The sequence below is a fragment of the Salmo salar genome, chromosome ssa01, assembly GCF_905237065.1.
Source record: "Salmo salar chromosome ssa01, Ssal_v3.1, whole genome shotgun sequence".
In the NCBI taxonomy this organism is placed as follows: Eukaryota; Metazoa; Chordata; class Actinopteri; order Salmoniformes; family Salmonidae; genus Salmo; species Salmo salar.
The window spans coordinates 71984306-72009021 of NC_059442.1; the positions used below are offsets into that span (position 1 = coordinate 71984306).

The 24716-nt window shown below is 42.4% G+C and overlaps 1 protein-coding gene across 3 annotated transcripts in view; it reads right to left on the minus strand.

Annotated features, from left to right (window-relative positions):
* znt6 (Zinc transporter 6) overlaps positions 1 to 24716 on the minus strand; it is a 77473-nt gene that overhangs the window by 23715 nt on the left and 29042 nt on the right. For 2 of the 3 annotated variants that reach the window (NM_001139824.1, XM_045691225.1), the window contains 5 exon segments: positions 835 to 929; positions 1652 to 1687; positions 2677 to 2757; positions 14811 to 14876; positions 15070 to 15112. In NM_001139824.1, coding sequence (NP_001133296.1) covers positions 835 to 929; positions 1652 to 1687; positions 2677 to 2757; positions 14811 to 14876; positions 15070 to 15112 — 321 coding nt within the window. 3 annotated transcript variants of the gene reach the window in all.

Below are 24716 nucleotides of genomic sequence, written 5' to 3' on the forward strand. Positions count from 1 at the left end.
ACAACATTTTGCTTGTGTCGTAAACATTGGGCTCAAAACAAACAAACAAAGACAGGAAGGACAGCTTTCTATGCTGGCCTCTACTAGGTCAAGTGCTGACTGTGTGATCTCCAGATATTGTGTTTTCCTCCCGTCTCCCTCCATTCATTCATTCTGGCTCTCTTCTATGGCCATTCTCATCTCTTTCTCTCGCCTTACCGCATCCCCCCTAGCAAACTTTTTCTCTGAATACTTGGTTCAATCTTGGGCAAGAGTAGAGACAGTGCAAATGATGTGCCCAGGGCTGTGTGTTCACGGTGTATAACATTAAAAGTCTCATTGGATTTCAGGCAGACAGATTTAGAGGGTCAACTAGTCTGGGGTCTGGATTGTCCTAGAGTCCATAACTGTGTCAATGAGGATTTACAAACAAACAGTGAGCCATGACAGCTTGGGCCCTGCTTAATGGAGCACTGCAGCCACAGGCATCGTGTAGCGCCAGGCCCCCTGCTGGCAGCTCAGGGAATTACAGCCAGACTGCAGCAGACAGAGCCACATACAGCAGGACCAGGGACAGTGAGAGGCACCATGGTACTAGGACTGGCATGTACTACAGCTATAATTGATTATCAATGACCGCGTGGAATCCATTACTAACAAAAACAGCTGAAAACCTGACAGTATCCCAGAATGAACCACAATAATGATGCATTATAATTGGCATATATTATTATATATTATTATTGACACTAATATTGTCAACCTCTTTTTACACACAGTAAGTTAGTATAGCAGTTTATTATAACCTCAGGCATACTAGGCAGTGAGAGGTGAGGAGAGTCAGAGTTGACCTACCTTCTGAGACATAGACAAATGGCTTGTTCTTCACAGAGAGCAGAGTTAACAGGTTGAAGAACAGCGCTACAAAGGTCCCCACCAACAGACGACCCCTACACACACAGAGGACCATTATCAGTACAACATAGATGTATACTTACTTGTAACATGTCAAACACAGCACATACTCTCCATGGCTTGTACAGTAGTCTCCGTTGACTTCAATATTATTGCTAACATTTATTTGGAATACATGACACTTTCCCAATGAAGTGAAATAAGTGAATCATAATGGAAAACAAATACGTGTAAACGTTTCCAAAACACAAACATCCACATAAACATCCAAATAGAGGCAGATTTTAATGCTGGAGGAATTCAGTTGGTGCTGCAGTGTAAATGGATGTTCTCCACTAGATGAAGTGTTCTGGTACCTAGAACTTGCCTGGCTGGCACCTGCTGCCCAGCACTGATAATAATCTGTTGTTTTAGTGATATTGCCCTGCATTACACTCAACATCACATCTCCAATGTTCCACTGCTTTGAAAGGTAATCTCGTCAACGAAGACGGGTTTAAGTCGGTCATGTTTTCATCAAACTACTAATCTTTGTTTCATAATGGCGACCCAGGATGGTGCAGCTGCAGCGAGGGACGGCAAACTGATTAGTTGAGAATCCCATTGCGTTCAGTTTAGAGGGATGAGAGGAACGGTAGGCTAATTCTATCTGGACCCAGACCCAGCTGTGATGTTTGTTTGGGCTGATGTTCTCCCTGGAGTGTGTGTGTGGAACAGGGGTGCGTGGGCGTGCGTGTTTGGACCGGGGCCTACTTACGTGTGCACCTCCGGCTGCTCCACAAATCTCTCCAGACTGGCAAAATAACAGAAGGGAAGAAAAACTGTCACACAGAAACATGGGGCAATATGGGACAAGTAAATAAACAAAACAATATATATTTTTTTAAAGTACCACGTGACCTGACCGGGAAAAACTGTTGCCTGTGCTGAGATGTTAAAGCAGAGTGATATAATAGACGGCCAGGACACGCTGGGAGCTAAATGGCTGATTAAGTCTGATAGTGACACTAGTACCACTCACCGTGACAACAGCCATCAGAAACACCCCTCAAGGCTATACAGAAGTGTTTTTGCATATTTCAACAGGATAAATTCCGACATGTAAACATGACAACATCAACTTCACGCTTTTAAGGTGGACGATCAAAACCTGTGTCCAGTATTCATGGTGGCATGGAGGGAAGAAGGCATGCAGCCAGTCTATATTTACCATACATTTACCACAAATACACAGTATGTATTCTCTCATATTGCCCTCCCCTCCCCCTCCGTTTCTCTCTGAATACTGGAAGCCTTGTTACACACATGCTTGTGTGACGGTGTAACATCATCATCCTTCCCCTCCCCTTCCAGAAACGTGACCTTTAGATAAACCATGTCTTCTATAATGTGTGCTTCAGGCTAAGGTGTGGACATATGCAGGAGCAAACATGACCACAGCTCTGAAATATGTCCTACACACATCAACACAAACATACATCTTCTCCTCATACAACCCCACTCAGTCTGTTTCTTTCTCGCTCGCTCTTACTCTCTATGCTATTGGAATTAAGGGCCACACACACATGGTTGATGTACTAGTTGGCAGCACTCACTCCCCTCCTCACCCCTTCCCTGCCTGAGCCGTGACCGCTGGATAAACCCTGATTCTGGGCGCTTGGGCCTAGGTGTGGGCACAGGCAGGAGGAGACATTCCCACAGCTCTGAAATATTCAGAAGCCCCAGTCCCCCACCCCACTCCATCCCCTGTCACAAACAGGGGTAAACCCTGGTTCCACCCACCTCTCCTTCAGGATGAACAGAGCTCCCAGCTGCACCAGCACCGTGGAGGAAAACACAGCTAGGACCTCCAGCCGCTCAAATCTGGAGGAACACACGATAACACTTTATTTGGATTGTCCATCTGTAGGCAGTCTAAAGACTATCAGTAACATTTCAATGAACTAACTAACTAACTAACTAACTAACCGTAGCCCTAACCCTTATCCTACCCCTAAACTTAACTTTTACCCTTATTCTAACCCTAGCCATAACCATAACAAGCAATTGCTTATCAACAGATAGTTTGTTAATCGTATGACCATTGGGCCCAGTTCCACGAGGGTGCTAAAGGGGGCACAGCCTCCTCGGTTTAGTTTTATGTCCCTTTATAAAAATAGCAAAACAGTTAAAATGAGTGACAGGTTGGCGCAAAAAAATTCTGCATCTCCTCTGCGCTGTGTCAGCACAATGGACAGGACGTGCCGTGGTGTGTGTAGGGGGGCTACGGAAAGCCACTGGGCGGTTAGGTAGGACTCCTTTGGGTTTCCACAAAAATCATGAAAAATCGCTTCTTATCTCTCATCTCGGTGGTAGGCTAAGTGAATAAGGCCCAGGTTAGCTTAGAATCCTACCCCAGCCGCAGGTTCTATCCAAAAATGTTCATTTATAGCAACTGGTTCATAGGAAGAGTGTGGCTGGAACACTTGGTTACTGCAGATGATATTATGGTTTTCTTGATAGCCTATTGGTTTCCGTTTCTGTAAATTGAACTGTATATAATGGAAACGTTTCTATGGTAGGGTGGCATTGCTTAATTGATTATGTAGGTCAAATTTGATTCACAGAAGTGTATTGTGCCATATCACAACGTGTTGCTGAACTCATGAGCGAGTGGCATGATTTTCCATGCTTGAAGCGGGCCTGTATAGGCCTATTTATTTGGCAAGAGAGCTGTACATGGCTGCTAGGGCTGGGCGTAATGGCCAAAATATCATATCACAATATTTTTCACATTATTGACGGTATGATGGTTTTGAATGTTTTTGAATAATACAAGTTCTAAATATGCTTTGGTATTTATTAGGATTCCCATTGCAAAAGCATCTGCTACTCTTCATGGGGTCCACATGAAACATTATTAGTCAAGGACTGAAATACATACATTTAAAACGTCACACATAGCCTACATATCAATACATACACACAATATCTAGGTCTAATACATAGTATAGTGCAAATTACAAAATGTCACACTTCCGGATTGTATCCGTGCTGCTGTGCTATTTGTTGCTACTTGGTTACCTGACAAATGTTTTTTTTTTTTTTTTATTACTTATATTAACAGTTTAATCAAAACTCTGCATTTAACACATTTACCAACGTCTTAGTTTTTTGCTCGCTCAACTTTTTCACCCCGGACGCTTTATCTGGACATGGTTCTACAGAACCTCCACCAGCCGAAAAAGCGAAGTAATAACATTAACGCTATGCCATCTACTTGCAGACGCTGTACTCATAATATGCAGGAGAACTACCGCCTTATGGCGAGGATAGCCGAGCTGGAAGCCCAGCTTCAGACGCAATCGTTAGGCAAGGGTAATTTAAGTGTAGGAAAGGAAGACGCAACGTCTAAGCCACCAGTAAGTACAGATAGTAGTATAGATCCCCCCCGCACAGTCCACGCAGTCTGACAATTTTCTCAAGGCTACTGGAAAGAAATGCTGTCGGCATGCTCAACCGGAGTCGCTCATTTAGCTGATAGAAACTTTCAACCTGTTCTCCCCATTAAGCAACGAGTTAGAATCAGAGGCCGAGCCTTCTCAGGTCTCCCCTCCCCCGGTTACGGGGTCTGAGTCGCCAAAGCCTCCCACCATTGGTTCTGGCAAATTGAAAACCCTAGGTCATTGGGCGACTCCAATACCCACAATATTAGACATAAAAACAAACATTCAGCGATCATGGGGGCAGGGTTACCGTGGTAAAGGCTAATCTGAAGCGATTGCTGGCTGAGTCCAAAATTGCAAGTGTAGATTGTATAGGGATCGTTATCCACGTCGGCACCAATGATGTTAGAATGAAACAGTCAGATCACCAAGCGCAACATAGCTTCAGCGTGTAAATTAGCTAGAAAGATGTGTTGGCATTAAGTAATTGTTTCTGCCCCCCCCCTCCACCCTCCCAGTTAGGGGGAGTGATGAGCCCTACAGAAGTCTCACAACTCAATCGGTGGTTTAAAACTGTTTTCTGCCCCTCTCAAAAGATTGAATTTGTAGATAATTGGCCCTCTTTCTGGGACTCACCCACAAACAGGACCAAGCATGACATGCTGAGGAGTGAGGGACTCCATCCTAGCTGGAGGGGTGCTTCCATCTTAACTATCAACATAGACAGGGCTCTAAATCCTCTAGCTCCACAATGAGATAGGGTGCAGGCCAGGCTGCAGGTTGTTAGCTAGCCTGCCAGTTTAGTGGAGTTTGCCACTAGCATAGTCAGTGCAGTCAGCTCAGTTATCCCCCATTAAAACAGCATCTGTGTGACTTGATCTAGGTTGGGCAAAAGTAAACATGGCGGTGTTTGCCTTAGCAATCTCACTGGAATAAAGACCTCCTCCATTCCTTTCATTAATGAAAGAAATTCTGATATCTCATCTCAAAATAGGGCTACTTAATGTTAGATCCTTCACTTCCAAGGCAGTTATAGTCAATGAACTAATCACTGATCATAACCTTGATGTGATTGGCCTGACAAACATGGCTCAAGCCTGATGAGGCCTCTCCTCCTGGTTACACTAGTGACCATATTCCCCATGCATCCCGCAAAGGCGGAGGTGTTGCTAACATTTCTGACAACAAAATTTACCAACCCCAAAAAATGACTGCGTCTTTTGAGCTTCTAGTCATGAAATCTATGCAGCCTTCTCAATCACGTTTTATTGTCACAGTTTACAGGCCTTCTGGGCCATATGCTTCTGCTGCCAATGGCTGGAACGAACTACAAAAATCTCTGAAACTGGAAACACATCTCCCTCACTAGCTTTAAGCACCAGCTGTCAGAGCAGCTCAAAGATCACTGCACCTGTACATAGCCCATCTATAAATAGCCCAAACAACTCCCTCTTCCCCTACTGTATTTATTTTGCTCCTTTGCACCCCAGTATTTCTACTTTGTACACTCATCTACTGTCAAATCTACCATTCCAGTGTTTTAATTGCAATATGTATTTACTTCGCCACCATGGCAAATGTATTGCCTTTACCTCCCTATCTCACCTCATTTGCTCACATTGTGTATAGACTTATTTTTCTATTGTATCATTGACTGTATGTTTGTTTTACTCCATGTGTAACTCTGTGTTGTTATGTGTCGAACTGCTTTGCTTTATCTTGGCCAGGTCGCAGTTGTAAATGAGAACTTGTTCTCAACTTGCCTACCTGGTTAAATAAAGGTGAAATAAAAAAATAAAAAAATACAAATATACAGCGTTCCTCACTGAGTTCCTGAATATTCCTATTGGACCTTGTAGTCAAGGCTGATAATAATGTTTGGTGACTTCAATATCCACATGGAAAAGTCGACAGACCCACTCCAAAAGGCTTTCGCAGCCATCAGACTCAGTGGATTTTGTCTAACATGTCTCCGGACCTACGCATTGTGACAGACATACCCTGGATCTAGTTTTGTCCAGAGGAATACATATTTTGGATAAAAATGTTTTTCCTCATAATCCTGGACTATCGGACCGCCATCCTATTACGTTTGCAAACGCAACAAATATTCTGCTCAGACCCCAACCAAAGATGATCAAAAGCCATGCTATAAATTCTCTGACAACCCAAAGATTCCTAGATGCCCTTCCAGACTGCCTCCACCTACCCAAGGACGTTGGAGCACAAAAATCTGTTAACCACCTAACTGAGGATCTAAATTTAACCTTGCGCAATACCCAAGATGCAGTCGCACCTTTAAAAACATTTGTCATAAGATATTAGCTCCATGGTATACAGAAAATACCCAAGCCCTGAAGCAATCTTCCAGAAAATGTTTACGGAAATGACACTGTCTAGGAAAGACAGTACCGTGCAATATCGAAGAGCCCTCACTGCTGTGCGATCAGCCTATTTTTCCAACCTAATTAAGGAGAATAAGAACAACCTAACTTTTATTTTTGATACTGTCGCAAAGCTAACTAAAAAGCAGCATTCCCCAAGAGAGGATGGCTTTCACTTCAGCAGTAATGAATTCATGAACTTCTTCAACGAAAAGATCATGATCGTTAGAAAGCAAACTACGGACTCCTCTTTGAATCTGATATACATGCAAAGCTCAGTTGTCCAGAGTCTGCACAGAACTGCCAGGACCTAGGATTAATTGAGACACTCAAGTTTTTTTTAATCCTGCATCTTGACACATTCACGAAAATAGTCATGGCCTCTAAACCTTCCAGTTGCTTACTGTACCCTATTCCAACTAAACTACTGAAAGAGCTCCTTCCTGTGCTTGGCGCTCCTATGTTGAACATAATAAATGGCTCCATAACCTCCGGATGTGTACCAAACTCACTAAAAGTGTCAGTAATAAAGCCTCTCTTGAAAAAGCCAAACCTTGACCTGGACAATGTAAAAAACTATTGGCCTATATCGAATCTCCCATTAGTCTCAATATTTTTTGAAAAAGCTATTGTGTATCAACTCACTGCCTTCCCGAAGACAAATCATGTATACGAAATGCTTCAGTCTGGTTTTATACCCCATCATAGTACTGAGACTGCACTCGTGAAGGGGGTAAATTACCTTTTAATGGCGTCAGACCAAGACTCTGCATCTGTCCTTATGTTCCTAGTCCTTAGTGCAGTGTTTTACACCATCGATCACCACATTCTTTTGGAGAGATTGGAAACCCCATTTGGTTTACACGGACAAGTTCTTGCCTGGTTTAGTTATCTGTCTGAGAGATATCAGTCAGTGTCTGTGTATGGTTTGTCCTCTGTCAAATCAATTGTACGTTTCGGAGTTCCTCAAGGTTCTGTTTTAGGACGACTATTGTTTTCACTAAATATTCTACCTCTTAGTGATGTCATTCGGAAATGAAATGTCAACTTTCACTGCTATGCGAACGACACACAGCTGTACATTTCAATAAAACATGGTGAAGCCCCAAAATGGCCTACACTGCAAGCCTGTATTTTAGATATAAGGAAGTGGATGGCTGCAAATGTTTACTTTAAAACTTGGACAAAACAGAGATGCTAGTTCTAGGTCCCAAGAAACAAAAAGATCTGCTGTTGGATCTGACAATTAATCTTGATGGTTGTATAGTCGTCTCAAATAAAACTGACGGATCTCGGCATTACTCTGGACCCTGATCTCTCTTTTGACGAACATATCAAGAATATTTCAAGGCCAGCTATTTTCCATCTTCGTTTCTGATTTCTGAAAAATCAGAAACTCTTTGTCCAAATTGATGCATAAAAGTCAATCAATCCTTTTGTCACTTCTCAATTAAATTACTGCAATGCTCTACGGCTACCCGGATAAAGCACTAAATAAACTTCCGTTAGTGATCATCACGGCTGCTAGAATCTTGACTAGAACCATACTATTTTATCATATTACTCCAGTGCAAGCCTCTCTACACTAGAATCCTGTTAAGGTTAGGGCTGATTTAAAGGTTTTACTGCTAAACTACAAAGCATTACATGGACTTGCTCCTACCCATATTTCCGATTTGGTCCTGGCTTTCATACCTACACGTACACTATGGTCATAAGACGCAGGCCTCCTTATTGTCCCTAGAATTTCTAAGCAAACAGCTGGAGGAAGGGCTTTCTCCTATAGAGCTGATTTTTTATGGAATGGTCTGCCTATCAATGTGAGACACACAGACTCGGTCCCGACCTTTAAGTCTTTACCGAAGATCTCTTCAGTAGGTCCTATGATTGAGTGTAGTCTGGCCCAGGGGTGTGAAGGTGAACGGCAAGGACGAACTGCCCTTGCTGTCTCTGCCTGGCTGGCTCCCCTCTCTCCACTGGGATTCTCTGCCTCTGACCCTATTACGGGTTCTGAGTCACTGGCTTACTAGTTCTCTTCCATGCCGTTCCTAGGAGGGGTGCGTCACTTGAGTGGGTTGAGTCACTGACGTGATCTTCCTTTCCGGTTTTGCGCCCCCTCGGGCTCGTGCGGTGGAGGAGATCTTTCTGGGCTATACTCAGCCTTGTGTCAGGGCAGTAAGTTGGTGGTCTGTTGATATCCCTCTAGTGGTGTGGGGGCTGTCTGGGGGTCCACCTCTGTCTCCGCCTCCAGTATCTATTCTGCAATAGTCTATGTACCGGGGGGCTAGGGTCAATCTGTTGTATCTCGTGTAATTCTCCTGTCCTATCTAAAGTATGCTCCCTCTAATTCTCTCTCTCTTTCTCCCCTACCGGAGGACCTGAGCCCTAGGACCATGCCATAGGACTACCTGGCCTGATGACTCCTGGCTGTCCCCAGTCCACATGGTTGTGCTGCTGCTCCAGTTTCAAACTGTTCTGCCTGCGGCTATGGAACCCTGCGGCTATGGAACCCTGACCTGTTCACCGGACATGCTACCTTGTCCCAGACCTGCTGTTTTACTCTCCCTCTCTCTACTGCACCTACTGTCTTGACCTCTGAATGATCGGCTATGAAAAGCCAACTGACATTTACTCCTGAGGTGCTGACCTGTTGTACCCTCTACAACCACTGTGATTATTATTTGACCCTGCTGGTAATCTATGAACATCCTGAAGAACAATCTGGCCATAAATGGCCATGTACTCTTATAATCTCCACCCGGCACAGCCAGAAGAGGACTGGCCACCCCTCAGATCCAGGTTCCTCTCTACGTTTCTTCCTAGGTTCCTGCCTTTCTAGGGAGTTTTTCCTAGCCACTGTGCTTCTACACTGCCTGCTGTTTGGGGTTTTAGGCTGGGTTTCTGTATAAACACTTTGTGACATCTGCTGATGTAAAAAGGGCTTTATAAATGAATTTGATTGAATATGATTGATATAAAATGGCTGTCCCCCTTCACACTCCCCTTTGTGCAGTAAGGTGTTCTTTTATCTCTTTTTTAAAACTGGTTTTATTGCTAGCTTGAGTTACCTGGCGTGGCAGAGAGTTCCATGTAGTCATGGCTCTATTTAATACTGTGCGTTTCCCAACCTGTGGGGGGCCCCAGTGGAGGGAGGGAGGGAGGCACGCATGCACACACACCTGTTCTGAAAGGCCCCAGAGTCTGCAATACCACTAAGCAAGGGGCACCACCAAGCAAGCGGCACTATGAAGACCAAGGAGCTCTCCAAACAGGTCAGGGACAAAGTTGTGGAGAAGTACAGATCAGGGATAGGTTATAAAAATATATCAGAAACTTTGAACATCCCATGGAGCACCATTAAATCCATTATTAAAAAATTGAAAGAATATGGCACCACAACAAACCTGCCAAGAGAAGGCCGCCCACCAAAAACTCATGGGCCAGGCAAGGAGGGCATTAATCAGAGAGGCAACAAAGAGACCAAAGATAACCCTGAAGGAGCTGCAAAGCTCCACAGCGGAGATTGGAGTATCTGTCCATAGGAGCACTTTAAGCCATACACTCCACAGAACTGGCCTTTACGGAATAGTGGCCAGAAAAAAGCCATTGCTTAAAGGAAAAAAATAAGCAAACACATTTGGTGTTTGCCAAAAAGGCATGTGGGAGACTCCCCAAACATTTGGAAGAAGGTACTCTGGTCAGATGAGACTAAAATTGAGCTTTTTGGCCATCAAGGAAAACGCAATGTCTGGCGCAAACCCAACCCCTCATCACCATCCCCACATGGTGGTGGCAGCATCATGCTGTGGGGATGTTTTTCCATTGGTAGGGACTGGGAAACTGGTCAGAATTGAAAGAATAATGGATGGCGCTAAATACAGGGAAATTCTTGAGGGAAACCTGTTTGTCTTCCAGAGATTTGAGACTGGGATGGAGGTTCACCTTCCAGCAGGACAATGACCCAAAGCATACTGCTAAAGCAACACTCAAATGGTTTAAGGGGAAACATTTAAATGTCTTGGAATGGCCTAGTCAAAGCCAAGACCTCTATCCAATTGAGAATTTGTGGTATGACTTAAAGATTGCTATACACCAGCAGGGACCCATCCAAATTGAAGGAGCTGGAGCAGTTTTGCCTTGAAGAATGGGCAAAAATCCCAGTGGCTAGATGTGCCAAGCTTATAGAGACATACCCCAAGAGACTTGCAGCTGGTATTGCTGCAAAAGGTGGCTCTACAAAGTATTGACTTTGGGGGGGGGGTGAAGATTTATGCACGCTCAAGTTTTCAGTTTGTGTTGTTTTATTTCTTGTTCATTTCACAAAAAATATTTTGCAACTTCAAAGTGGTAGGCATGTTGTGTAAATCAAATGATTGCAAACCCCCCAAAAATCAATTTTATTTCCAGGTTGTAAGGCAACAAAATAGAAAAAATGCCAAGGGGGGGTGAATACTTTTGCAAGCCACTGTAGATAGTAAAATAAAGTATACCACCCAGCCCTACTGGCTGCATCTCACTGTAGTAGGCTGTAGGCTGTTTTGGTTATTTGGATCTCCCTTCACCTTTTGTTTACTGCGTTTGTTTACTGTTAATGTAACTAGCCTAAATATAGATTGCCATGCCTTTTTGATCTGATATTTTGTTACTAGGCCTACTACTTGGCACCGCTGTTTTGTTCGGTTTGCATTCGCAGTTGTCAGTATTCTAGTTTTCATTATTTTGGTAAGACAGCTGTGTGTACAGCTGCATTCAAATATGCTGTTTGTAATAGGTGAATTACCCTATCTATCTTGTAGCCTATATTCATTACCTAAACGGCCTAGCTGTAGGGCGCTGTCCATTGTTCTGATACAGCGCAGCAGAGATAAGCTACAGCTTTCAAAAGCACTCAATGATCTCGGAGTCTTGGCATTTGAATGTTACGTTGATTGTGGTGTAGCATGATAATATAAGCAGAATTCAATATAATTCCAATGCAAGAAGCCCCAAAAAATTTGCCCCCTCGCCGATTTCAACTACCCCGGTTAGTGACTTTATCCTGGCACTGGGTCTGATAACCATCTGTATAGCATCTACAGATGGACTATCCTGACTATCCAAATAAAGTGTTACCGAACACACACCAACACAGAAAACACACAACACATGAGCAATCAAGCAAACCGACATAACTGAAAATACACATGACTGACATCAGAGAAGGTGCTTTGTACCATGCATTTTCATTTAAACTACTGAAAGACTAGTAAAATCCTTGGAAATAGATTAAAAAAAAAACATTTGTCACTGATCTCATTGTGTCTTATGAAAACCTCAACAGAGAGGTAAATATAAACATTCTGTGAAACAACAACAGATGTCCATAAATAAAGCAACATACAACGTATGGGTTTTGGGACTGGGTGATATGACGCACAGGACAATTCCCTGTAAGCCTTAATGAAAGTGCTACTGTATCATTTTAATCCCAGATAACAAATGTCCATTCATCTTCAAAAACTGTTCCCCTGACCGGGATACAAACCAGTACGCCATCTTCAGTCTCAGTGGTCTGCCCAAAACCCAAAGACAAACCACAATACTAATGTACATAAGTTGGGTTGATGTCTACTGGCAACTAGAATGTCAGATTAAAACTCATATGTGTAAAATGTTGCATACCCAACTTCTGTTTTGCTAACACACCAAAACACTGGCCACAAAAAGCAGAACACAAAGAGGGCGAGGCATCACATATCCCTAAAATGAAGCCTAATGGGTTGTTTTGGGCAACAGAGTGCCATGTCCCATTCTGTGGGGCCGTCAAGCCAACATCCAAATGTCACTGGGTCACTCTGGTGTTTGCCAGAACTGCAAACAGACCCTCTAGTTGAACCCAAACACACCCCTGTAAAACAAAGGCTCGATATTGACCCCCCCCCAGCTCCACGCGCTAAGCCTAGCCAAGTTCACAGAGAAGTGTAGACTATTGTTTTGTTGCGATATATTGTTTTGTTCCTGTTTGGACGACAGGAAAAGTAGCGGCTGCCTTTGCAGCAGCTAATGGGGATCCAAATAAAATGCTAAATACTGCATTAGGGGCTGAGCAGAGAGAGAAGTGGAGCGTGGCTCCCAGTACTGTACTACTGTGAGCCTTTTGGGGGGGCCTAAGCAAGATTTGGTTGCCCCCCCACCCTAAAATTAAAGTTAATTTCCTGCAATTCTACACATCTTGCCATGGGGTGGAGAGAAACATTTGCTGTTTTAAAGCGAATTTCATGAAATTCTACACATTCTGCCATGATTTATGCCATGTTAAAATTATAACTAACTAAATCAAATGGGGGTCCCCTGGATGTCAGGGAGCTGCAGAGAAGTGTACTGCTGTTAGGGGCTGAGCAGAGAGCTTCGTGAACCCATTAACTCACTGGGAGGGAAATCCATATCAATGATCTCATCCTAAACCTGACCAAAAACTGTGGGAACAAAACGGCCACAAACAAATGATGAATACGCTTTTCCTATATATTCAAAATCATTCTGAATAATGTTAACCAAAAACCCCAAATTACAACTGGGATCAGCTTTGTATTTTCAGTTATAAAATATTCTACTTTCTGTTTCACAAAATTTGGTGGGTTAACATTTTGAAAGTAAAGGCACGGAAAAATACATCTCAAATTCCATATCTCAGTATGTGATCATATACCCTTGTACATTTATACCAATGTCAAAGCCTTTCCAGCTGTAAAGGGGCAATCAGCAGTTGCTACATAATTTTTTTTGACTTATATGTACCCACTGATTACTGAAGAAAATAACTTATAAATGCCTCATGAGCTTAGTTCAACTGTCGTACCCCATCAAGGCAACAGTAAACATGTTGTCCTGCGCCCCCAATTAGTGACAATTATTAAAATGTATGTTGCATGGATTAATGAGAGAGAGACAAAAAACAATTCAATATTTTTTCCCCTCACTGGAAATCAAAACTTGATAGCTCAAAATGGACGGGATGTCAGAGAACGGACTCCACTGCTTGATAGGAAGAAGCATTGATATAAAACAGCATTTATTTTTATGGGCAGACGAGAGACAGTTATACTGATAGTAGTCTCGCTAGACTAAACTGAAAGTAACAGAATGGCCCCATGTCAATGAATTGACTGAAATATTCACATCGATCCACTGTTGTAGATCGTTTGCATAAGTGTAAACGGTCTCTATACACTAGGCATGTAAGACACTCCTAGGACATTTTAAATCATTTCACTGTGAGTACTCACTTTAAATTATTATCAAGTACTCGCAAAAAAACATAAGTTGAGAATATCTAATGCATGCACATTTATGTTAATTTGCCTAACGCCAGTCAAGACATTTTTAGTTAGTCTTTAAAAATTAACCAAGGTTTCTGATTTCATAACAACGAAAAGAAGTGAACAGGCAGATATGTCAGAGCTGTTGCAAAATGGTGTTATAAATCTGAATATCAGTTATAAAAAATATATCTAAAAGCAGCAATTCTGGGGGCCAGGCAAGCCATAGCGACATTTGCACATTGTGCAAAGTTTTGTGACAAAATACCAGGCGGTTATGTAGTGTCATCAAATCATATAGGAAGGAAGAGCAACAGCATAATATATTTTTTAAATCTATTCCCCACAATTGTGGGGGACAAAAAGTATAATTTGCCAGAAAATCTAATTGCCGGAGTTTATAGGTCCTAACGGGAAACTTGCTGCTCATGAGAGGATGAATAGGTGTACAACATTTCATGACAATAGCTCAAATGGGACAGGAGATATGCTTGTTCAAATTTTGGAATTTCAGTCGATTACTACAGCATCCCTTGGGCCAATCAGAGTTATTTTGTAAACTAATGTGCGAACAGACGGAGACAGATCCATAGTAGTCGTCGTACCCCCAGGGGCTTAAACAACCTAAGCTGTGTGTTGGTATGTAAGTGTTGTATCACATGCATTAATGCATACACACCACAAAAGAACACCACATATTATTAATAATCAATACAGGCCAATGGAAACACGATCATCTAATGACTACATTTTTAAAATAAAGATTAACAGTGGGGGCTACTGTAGAATCAGTGTGCTAATGGACTTACCCAAAAGAGAAGAGCTGACTAGGCTTCTTCATTGCCACCCAAGAGCTCAGCAAACAGGTGATCAGACTGTGGGCCAACAGGTACACACACACACACACACATAAGTCATCATGACTAACAACAATAGCTCAACACAAGCAGTTGCACAGCAGTAAAAAGAGCTCAACACAAATGTTAGGTACACAATTTAGCTTAGTGTAAAACTTCTTCAGACAGCGCTGACAAAACATAATGAACCCCGGGATTCCCACTTACTCACCTGAAGAGATCGAAGATGGTGAGGTACGTGAATGCAGTTAAGGCTGAAATGAAAGAGAAACAGATGATCAGTGAGTGCTATATTTTACTTGAAATTATTGTAATAGAAATCAAGGAAATACTTTTTTGCTCTGTAAAAGCTATTGCAACACGTTTAAGTATGAAGCTGGTAGCTGCAATACACCAGTTGAAAGAATATAGCCTATTTTGGTGAGATAAACAGAAATATATACTGTCAATCAACAAGACAAATGTTGTATAATGATACATCAGTCGTAACACCCTTAGTGTTCCAGCCATTTCACGGACACACAAACATTAATATCCTTTGGTTGACAAAAACGGTGTTATTCCCATCCAGTAGAGATGACAGTGTAGCTGTGGTGTCTAAGTTAAAATGCCAACTCCCACGCATGCACATAGACACAGCCAGTAATTGTGAATAGACTCAGTGAACAGGCCTTAACCAGTCTCCAGCCTCCTACTGCTCCCCAATGTGTCTAGACTTTAAAAAAACACTGGGAGTAAACTCCCTGGTCCTAGGGGGCGCTGTAGAGAAGCAGTATGATGGATGACGAGTAGGAGACAGAGGTGGAGGCAGAGTGATATCCGCCAGCCTGCAAACCCGGCTTTATGTAAGCCGAATATGATGGAGAGATTAGCAAAGCTTTGCATGGAGAGGAACATTTTGTTTTCACACTGCTCTACCATGTTGACTAAATTGAGTTGACGTAATCCATTATCCGTTCACCCAGTGGATCTATCGGACTGACTGAGCTTTGCTTGTTCTGTCCAGGCCACGCTGCCACAGTGACGGCTCAACACTGTGTCACTGCCAGAGCAAACAGGTATATGAGATCACCTCAAATAGGGTATCATCCCATATGGCTTTGCAACTGTAGCCCGATCCTATAAAATCCACTGTGGTGCAGGCATTTTAACATTAGGTTTTAATCATGTGAATGTACTAGAACATCAGGAAGGACATAGGCTAGATTTGCCTATTGGTAAATAAATTATCCAATTGGATGAGCCCTGGTGCTAGGCATGGGCTATTCACTCAATGATTAGAAGACGGACCATGTTTAATAAAACAATAGAGGGTGAGATTTTCTTCCGGCCATATCAGCTCAGCGCCTTTACAATGTACTTTACATCCATCACACAGTGTTCTATTCACGACACACTGCGTCCGTTAGGACACATATCCTACCCAATTGTCTGAATGAGTTTAACGCTAAGCGGTTTATACACTGACCCACCTGACTGTCTCTGGTCTCTTTTGTTTTAAAATAGACTTCCCTCCAAATATCATGGATACAAACACTGGCACTCAAAACACTTGTCTGGTATCATGCAGCACAAGTACATTAGTCATAACTTCGGCTCCCTCCGGAGCTGAACCCAATATGTGAAGCATAACGTGTCCAGATTAAAGGTCATTTGTGTATGTTTGTAGACCTGATCAATGGGAGATAAAAGGGAAGAAGCAGAGTGGAGGAATATGACCCGGGAGCTGCATATTTAATGATGTCTGCAGAGCAGAAGCCCAAACAAGTCTGATCGGCTGACTGTGCCCCATGCCTTTCTGCCATCCCAGCCCCAGCTCAATCCCAGCCCCATCCTCACCCCCTAGCCCCAGCCCATCAGTCGCACCCACCCCAGGGAACAAAATCCATTAACGGCATTAAGTGCTGCCTGGTTATCGGAGGATAAGCAAAAGTTAAAAGGGGCCTTTGGACCATTGTTGTGTATTACCTTTCTCTCGGCCAGGCCATGTTGGGTCCTAACTGCCTTGGCGCATAGACACAGTTTCATACAGGTATACACTAGGGTTGAATGGCGGGAACCCGGTTTCCAAGATCAACCGCCCAAAACTAGTCTGCATGATCAAATCATCAATGCTCATGGTGGGGACAGACAGCCCATCTCAGTTGGGAGTGCAGTTTACAATGGATGTAAACCTATCATCTCATCATGGTAACTTTTTTTCTTGTGACAGGTAGGCCTACATTTTAAAAACAGCATATCACTCAAATATTATTGCTTTAAATCAGAGCACGAGTGAGCAGTCTCTCTCTCTCTCTGCATCAATTCCATTCTAATTGCATCCAAAATAGATAGATATCTTGAACAGGATTTATCTAGATGTCCTATATACCTCTTTCAGGTAATAAATTAAATGCAGTATTAGCCTTATATTCAGCTAATGACTAATGGGTTATGCATACGTTTCTAACATAGCTTCTCTATTGCGCAATATGCATTTACCTATGTTCCGTTGGCCTCTCTTCCTAAAAAAATAAAATAAAACACTCCTTAGCTCTTGGAGTCCCATGCAGGAAAAGCTAGACTAGAATAGCTTGCTGGACATTTCTTTTTTGTAGCATTTCTTTTACCAATAGACTATTTGAAGAGGGACGCTAGCTCTTGTTTTCTGAATGTTAAATACAGCAGCCAATAGAACTCACGGGTAGTTTGAAAGAAGAGCAAACGCGCGATAGCGGTAGGCTATAGCAGTTATTTATCCAGGCACATAACCATTCAATCGTCAATTTTATTTAACTAGGCAAGTCAGTAAAGAACAAATTCTTATTTACAATGACGGCCTACCCCTCCAGCCAAACCCTCCCCTAACCCAGACGACGTTGGGCTAATTGTGCGCCGCCCTATGGGACTCCCGATCACGACCGGTTGTGACACAGCCTGCGAATGAACCATGGTCTGTAGTGATGCCTCTAGCACTGCAATGCAGTGCCTTAGGCCGCTGCGCCACTCGGAAGGCCATGAAGAGAAGTGAAAGCCGTCTGCATCTAATTCTAGTCCTATATTTTTCAAGCATGTCATTAGAATGATGAAAATAAAGACAATGAAACGTATTTCACTTAACTGTTGAAAGCGAGAAAGCAATGAAGCAACAATAGAGAGAGAAAGAGGTAGGCTAATAACATTAGGGGAAATATTATGAAAGGCATATCTGCTTCATAATTAGTAGGCTAACAATAGGCCAAATTATATTTCCAAATTAAAATCAAATTCGCTAGCCTACATTTGTAACTAGAGGTCGACCGATTAATCGGAATGGCCGATTAGTTAGGGCCGATTTCAAGTTTTCATAACAATCGGTAATCGGCATTTTTGGACACCGATTGTGGCCGATTACATTGCACTCCACGAGGAGACTGCGTGGCAGGCTGACTACCTGTTACGTGAGTGCAGCAAGAAGCCAAGGTAAGTTGCTAGCTAGCATTAAACATATCTTATAAAAAAACTCTTCACATCTTCACATAATCACTAGTTAAACTAGTAATATCATCAACCATGTGTAGTTATCTAGCTTGTCCTGTGTTGCATATAATCGATGCGGTGCCTGTAATTTCTCATCGAATCACATCACCCTTCGCCAAACGGGTGATGATTTAACAAGCGCATTCACGGAAAAAGCACTGTCGTTGCACCAATGTGTACCTAACCATAAACATCAATGCCCTTCTTTAAAATCAATACACAAGTATATATTTTTAAACCTGCATATTTAGTTAATATTTCCTGCTAACATGAATTTCTTTTAACTAGGGAAATTGTGTCACTTCTCTTGTGCTCCGTGCAAACAGAGTCAGGGTATATGCAGCAGTTTGGGCTGCCTGGCTCGTTGCGAACTGTGTGAAGACCATTTCTTCCTAACAAAGACCGTAATTAATTTGCCAGACTTGTACATAATTATGACATAACATTGAAAGTTGTGCAATGTAACAGCAATATTTAGACTTAGGGATGTCACCCGTTAGATAAAATACGGAACGGTTCTGTATTTCACTGAAAGAATAAACGTTTAGTTTTCGAAATGATAGTTTCCGGATTTGACCATATTAATGACCTAAGGCTCGTATTTTTGTGTGTTCTTATGTTATAATTAAGTCTATGATTTGATATTTGATAGAGCAGTCAAACTGAGCGATGGTAGGCAGCAGCAGGCTCGTAAACATTCATTCAAACTTTCCTGCACTTGCCAGCAGCTCTTCGCTGTGCTTCAAGCATTGAGCTGTTTATGACTTCAAGCCTATCAACTCCCGAGATTAGGCTGGTGTAACCGATGTGAAATGGCTAGTTAGTTAGCAGGGTGTGCGCTAATAGCGTTTCAAATCGGTGACTTCACTCGCTCTGAGACCTTGAAGTAGTTGTTCCCCTTGCTCTGCTCGCTTTTGTGGAGCGATGGGTAAAGATGCTTCGAGGGTGCTTCGAGGGTGTTGTCGATATGTCCCTGGTTCGAGCCCAGTTAGGGGCGAGGAGAGGGACGGAAGCTATACTGTTACACTGGCAATACTAAAGTGCCTGTAAAAACATCCAATAGTCAAAGGTATATGAAATACAAATGGTATAGAGAGAAATAGTCCTATAATTCCTATAATAACTACAACCTAAAACTTCTTACCTGGGAATATTAAAGACTCGTGTTAAAAGGAACCACCAGCTTTCATATGTTCTCATGTTCTGAGCAAGGAACTTAAACGTTAGCTTTTTTACATGGCACATATTGCACTTTTACTTTCTTCTCCAACACTTTGTTTTTGCATTATTTAAACCAAATTGAACAGGTTTCATTACTTATGAGGCTAAATTGATTTTATTGATGTATTATATTAAGTTAAAATAAAAGTGTTCATTCAGTATTGTTGTAATTGTCATTATTACAAAAATTTTTATAATAATAATAATAATAAATAAAAATGTAAAAATAAAATAAATACAAAAAAAATCCCCAAAATAAATAAATAAATAATAAAATAAAAAAAATAAAAAATCAGCCAATAAATCGGTATCGGCATTGAAAAATTATAAATCGGTCGACCTCTACTTGTAACTTGTAGGCCACATGTCCTGCACCAGAATTGCATGTTCTCTCAGCTTTATCATGGTTTGAAAGAGGTGCGTAAATCCAGTCCAGATAATACAATTCACACTCAAAAAGATTAGCCCACTGGAGCTTTACCCAAGAGAGCATATAGCTAGCTACATCTATGGGCTTTTATGTTTTTCTGTCGTGCATAATGTGCAGTACACTGACAGAAAAACATCAAAGCCCATAGATGTAGCTATATGCTCTCTTGGATAATGGAACAATCATTTGGGCTTGGGCTCATAAAAAAGCTTTAATGTAGGGCTCATAAAATGTATTTAATGTATGGCTCATCAGACTTGAATTTTCGATCAAAGCCTATTTATATGCTTTAAAGTGAAACTTCCGGTTTGGGCGGGAAATACCAGGTTAACCCGGAGAAAAGTGATTTTTCTTGGGATGGAACATTTGTAAAATATCTGGAAAATATTCAACCTTAGTATACACCCATAGCGCACACACACACACACAGTATCTCAGATAGGAGAGATTTGCTAACTGCAACTGTGTGGACTGTAATTGTGCAGAGAAACACGCATCGACCGGGGCATCTCGGGTGTCTGTCGACGCGGCACATTAAAACAACAATAAATCGCTCCATATGTAAACTAAAAGCTTTATTGACTTACTACATAGAAACACCTGGCAGGGGAAACGGGAGCCGTGCAAAGGAAGCTGCTGCTGGTCTGACCAGGGAAACACACTCAGGGCTTCCTGCTACATAGCGTTGAGAGCACGCACACACACACACACACGGGATGTGAAAAATTTGATTTTTATTAAATGTTTAAACTACCCTTTTTTATAATTTAATTGATAAGAAAAAAAATCATGACATGATGTGAATTCCAGGGCCCCCACAATTCGATCTGGAGCATGAAGTCAAGCCCTGGTCTACCCTAGAAAGCCTATATAAATGATAAATTACCAAATCGCCAGAACGGCCAAGCAACACCAAAAAATGGATGGACGTTTTGGCCTCCAGCAATAGGACGTGCTTCAAATTCAAATACTTCCGTCTTCATGCGCCATCGGGGTTTTTCCAGAGGAATACGTGGATGACGTCTGCGCTATCACCATCTACTGGTGATTTCGATGGTGAATTCAAAATGCAGATATGGTCCTGCATGTGACAGCTAGGGGGCAACGTAGTTCAATGTACCGCAGTCATGTCTACCAGACGGCACTCACCTTAATGCTGTCCCCCACCCACTCAGTAACAATGGTAGTTAATGCCGTTTTTAGGTTCCCTGCTGTGTGCCTCTCCTCCATGATCACAGTGGTCAGTACATGGGACTTCATGTCACACTTCTCATCGATGTGATGGCTCGTTGCAGCGATGTATGACATTGTGTTCATAGACGTCCAACAATCTGTTAACGCCACGTATGTGGTTTGAGAGCTCGCACTTTGGACTTGCAGAGCAATCATTGTACTATTTCTCCACACAGTTTTTCGACATGGCATCTGGTAGCCTGGTTCTAGATATGCCCTCAGGGCATTGAAGCCGACATCCTCTACCATTGACAATGGCTACATAAATGTAATAATTTCTGTAATCAGCACTGTGATTTTCTCACTCCATCCCTTATCGTACTTTTGTGTGAAGAGCCTGTCTAATGTCTGTTGTTGGGGGTTTGCGCTGCTGCCAGCAACGGTTTGGGGCTCACGGTGCCTCCCTTCCAGATGGTTAAGCATTGCACCTGTACTGACACCGTAACTCAATTGCAAAGTTTGCATTTCACCACCTTCTTATTGAACTTATTGTCTTATAAGCTGCTGTCGCTTCCCTGTCTCACTCTGCCATTTTTCTGTTAATAATGACAATGACGTGTGGAGCACTTTATATCCGTGGCAAATAACTTGAAAGATGCATATCACCTCCTACTAACATTACAGTATTGTATTAGGTATTTGTAAAAAAAATAACTTTATCCCTAAACAATTTATTAATTTACTTATAAACGTTAACAATCCTAATTTTGTTTAAACTTTCACAAACACACACCTTAGTGGCCCAGGGGGGAGAAGTGTGTCACAACACACCACATATAGTTTTGCACACAAACACACGTGTGTGTGTGTGTGTGTGTGTGTGTGTGTGTGTGTGTGTGTGTGTGTGTGTGTGTGTGTGTGTGTGTGTGTGTGTGTGTGTGTGTGTGTGTGTGTGTGTGTGTATGTATGTATGTATGTATATATATATATATATATATATATATATATTACATACATACATACATACATACATACATACATACACATATATATAAAAACACAACTGTTGATGAGAGAGAGTTGACCATCAAACTTGACCCATCAGTAACCAAAACCTGAAGCTAGCTGTGACTACCAGCTCTCACTAAGAAACTTTCACCAGACCACTAAATAAATGGAGTAACTGCTTGAAAGAAAACCTCTGAGATCAACATTTTTATTCACCATTCAGTGGAAACAAAGTGAAGATGGGTACACGACTGATTTAGGAGGATAGTGTTCTGATAATGGTCAAGGTTGTAACCACAGAATTGTAATGAGATTGTATTTTTATTGTTTTAACCACAACTTTAAAAAGCTGCTTTCAGGTTCTATGTAAAGATTTCTCACTTGTTCACTCTTGACAGTTGGTGTTTCACAGCGCAGAGCCTAAAGACATTTCTAGTTGCCATCAAGAATATAAAATAACTACCTAGCCCGTCAATTCTCACCTATTCCAAAGTTTAGTGTAATTGAGCACCCCATATACAAGGTGGCCCTACTGTTGTCAGAGTGACAGGCTACACTGAATCCTGATGGATGAGGCTAGTAGGATGTAGCCCTCTGTGAATAGGAAGACATGGGTGAGCAGCACATCTTTTTTTCCAATAAGGAATAGGCTTGTGTAACGCGAGGCTACAGATGGAGACTGGAACTCTATACTTTAAGTAGGCTGTCAGAAATGAATAGGGGTACAAGGACAGGCCCCTGAGGAGCTTCACACCAGCTTGTAGTGATGTCGTCCCCTGCCCTGGAGACAGGAGAGCGAGCTCCCTGCTCCAACCCTGAGCTGAATACACTATCTCTGGCCAGACTTGGCTTGGATAGGCTTCTGTTGTCAGGGTGGATCTCAGTCAGTGGAATGTCTTAGGTGTCTTACTACAGTCTCCTCTTTATTTAACAGCAACAAAACCGGACGCCGCTATTAGATTAACTCATTCGGACGGATGGTAGCTCTAAAGAGATGACATAAGATGAGGCAGATGAGGACATACATTAGCTGTACTGAACATACAGTCATGGCCAAAAGTTTTGAGAATGACACAAATATTAATTTTCACAAAGTCTGCTGCCTCAGTTTGTATGATGGCAATTTGCATATACTCCAGAATGTTATGAAGAGTGATCAGATGAATTGCAATTCATTGCAAAGTCCCTCTTTGCCATGCAAATTAACTGAATCCCCCAAAAACATTTCCACTGCACTTCAGCCCTGCCACAAAAAGACCAGCTGACATCATGTCAGTGATACTCTCGTTAACACAGGTGTGAGTGTTGAAGAGGACAAGGCTGGAGATCACTCTGTTATGCTGATTGAGTTCAAATAACAGACTGGAAGCTTCAAAAGGAGGCTGGTGCTTGGAATCATTGTTCTTCCTCTGTCAACCATGATTACTTACAAGGAAACACGTGCCGTCATCATTGCTTTGCACAAAAAAGGGCTTCACAGGCAAGGATATTGCTGCCAGTAAGATTGCACCTAAATCAACCATTTATCAAATCATCAAGAACTTCAAGGAGAGCGGTTCAATTGTTGTGAAGAAGGCTTCAGGGCACCCAAGAAAGTCCAGCAAGCGCCAGGACCGTCTCCTAAAGTTGATTCAGCTACGGGATCGGGGCACCACCAGTACAGAGCTTGCTCAGGAATGGCAGCAGGCAGGTGTGAGTGCATCTGCACACACAGTGAGCCAAAGACTTTTGGAGGATAACCTGGTGTCAAGAAGGGCAGTAAAGAAGCCACTTCTCTCCAGGAAAAACATCAGGGACAGACTGATATTCTGCAAAAGGTACAGGGATTGGACTGCTGAGGACTGGGGTAAAGTCATTTTCTCTGATGAATCCCCTTTCCGATTGTTTGGGGCATCCGGAAAAAAGATTGTCCGGAGAAGACAAGATGAGCGCTACCATCAGTCCCGTGTCATGCCAACAGTAAAGCATCCTGAGACCATTCATGTGTGGGGTTGCTTCTCAGCCAAGGGAGTGGGCTCACTCACAATTTTGCCTAAGAACACAGCCATGAATAAAGAATGGTACCAACACATCCTCCGAGACCAACTCCTCCCAACCATCCAGGAACAGTTTGGTGATGAACAATGCCTTTTCCAGCATGATGGAGCACCTTGCCATAAGGCAAACGTGATACTAAGTGGCTCGGGGAACAAAACATCAATATTTTGGTTCCATGGCTAGGAAACTCCCCAGACCTTAATCCAATTGAGAACTTGTGGTCAATCCTCAAGAGGCAGGTGGACAAACAAAAACCCACAAATTCTGACAAACTCCAAGCATTGATTATGCAAGAATGGGCTGCCATCAGTCAGGATGTGGCCCAGAAGTTAATTGACAGCATGCCAGGGTGGATTGCAGAGGTCTTGAAAAAGAAGGGTCAACACTGCAAATATTGACTCTTTGCATCAACTTCATGTAATTGTCAATAAAAGCCTTTGACACTTATGAAATGCTTGTAATTATACTTCAGTATTCCATAGTAACATCTG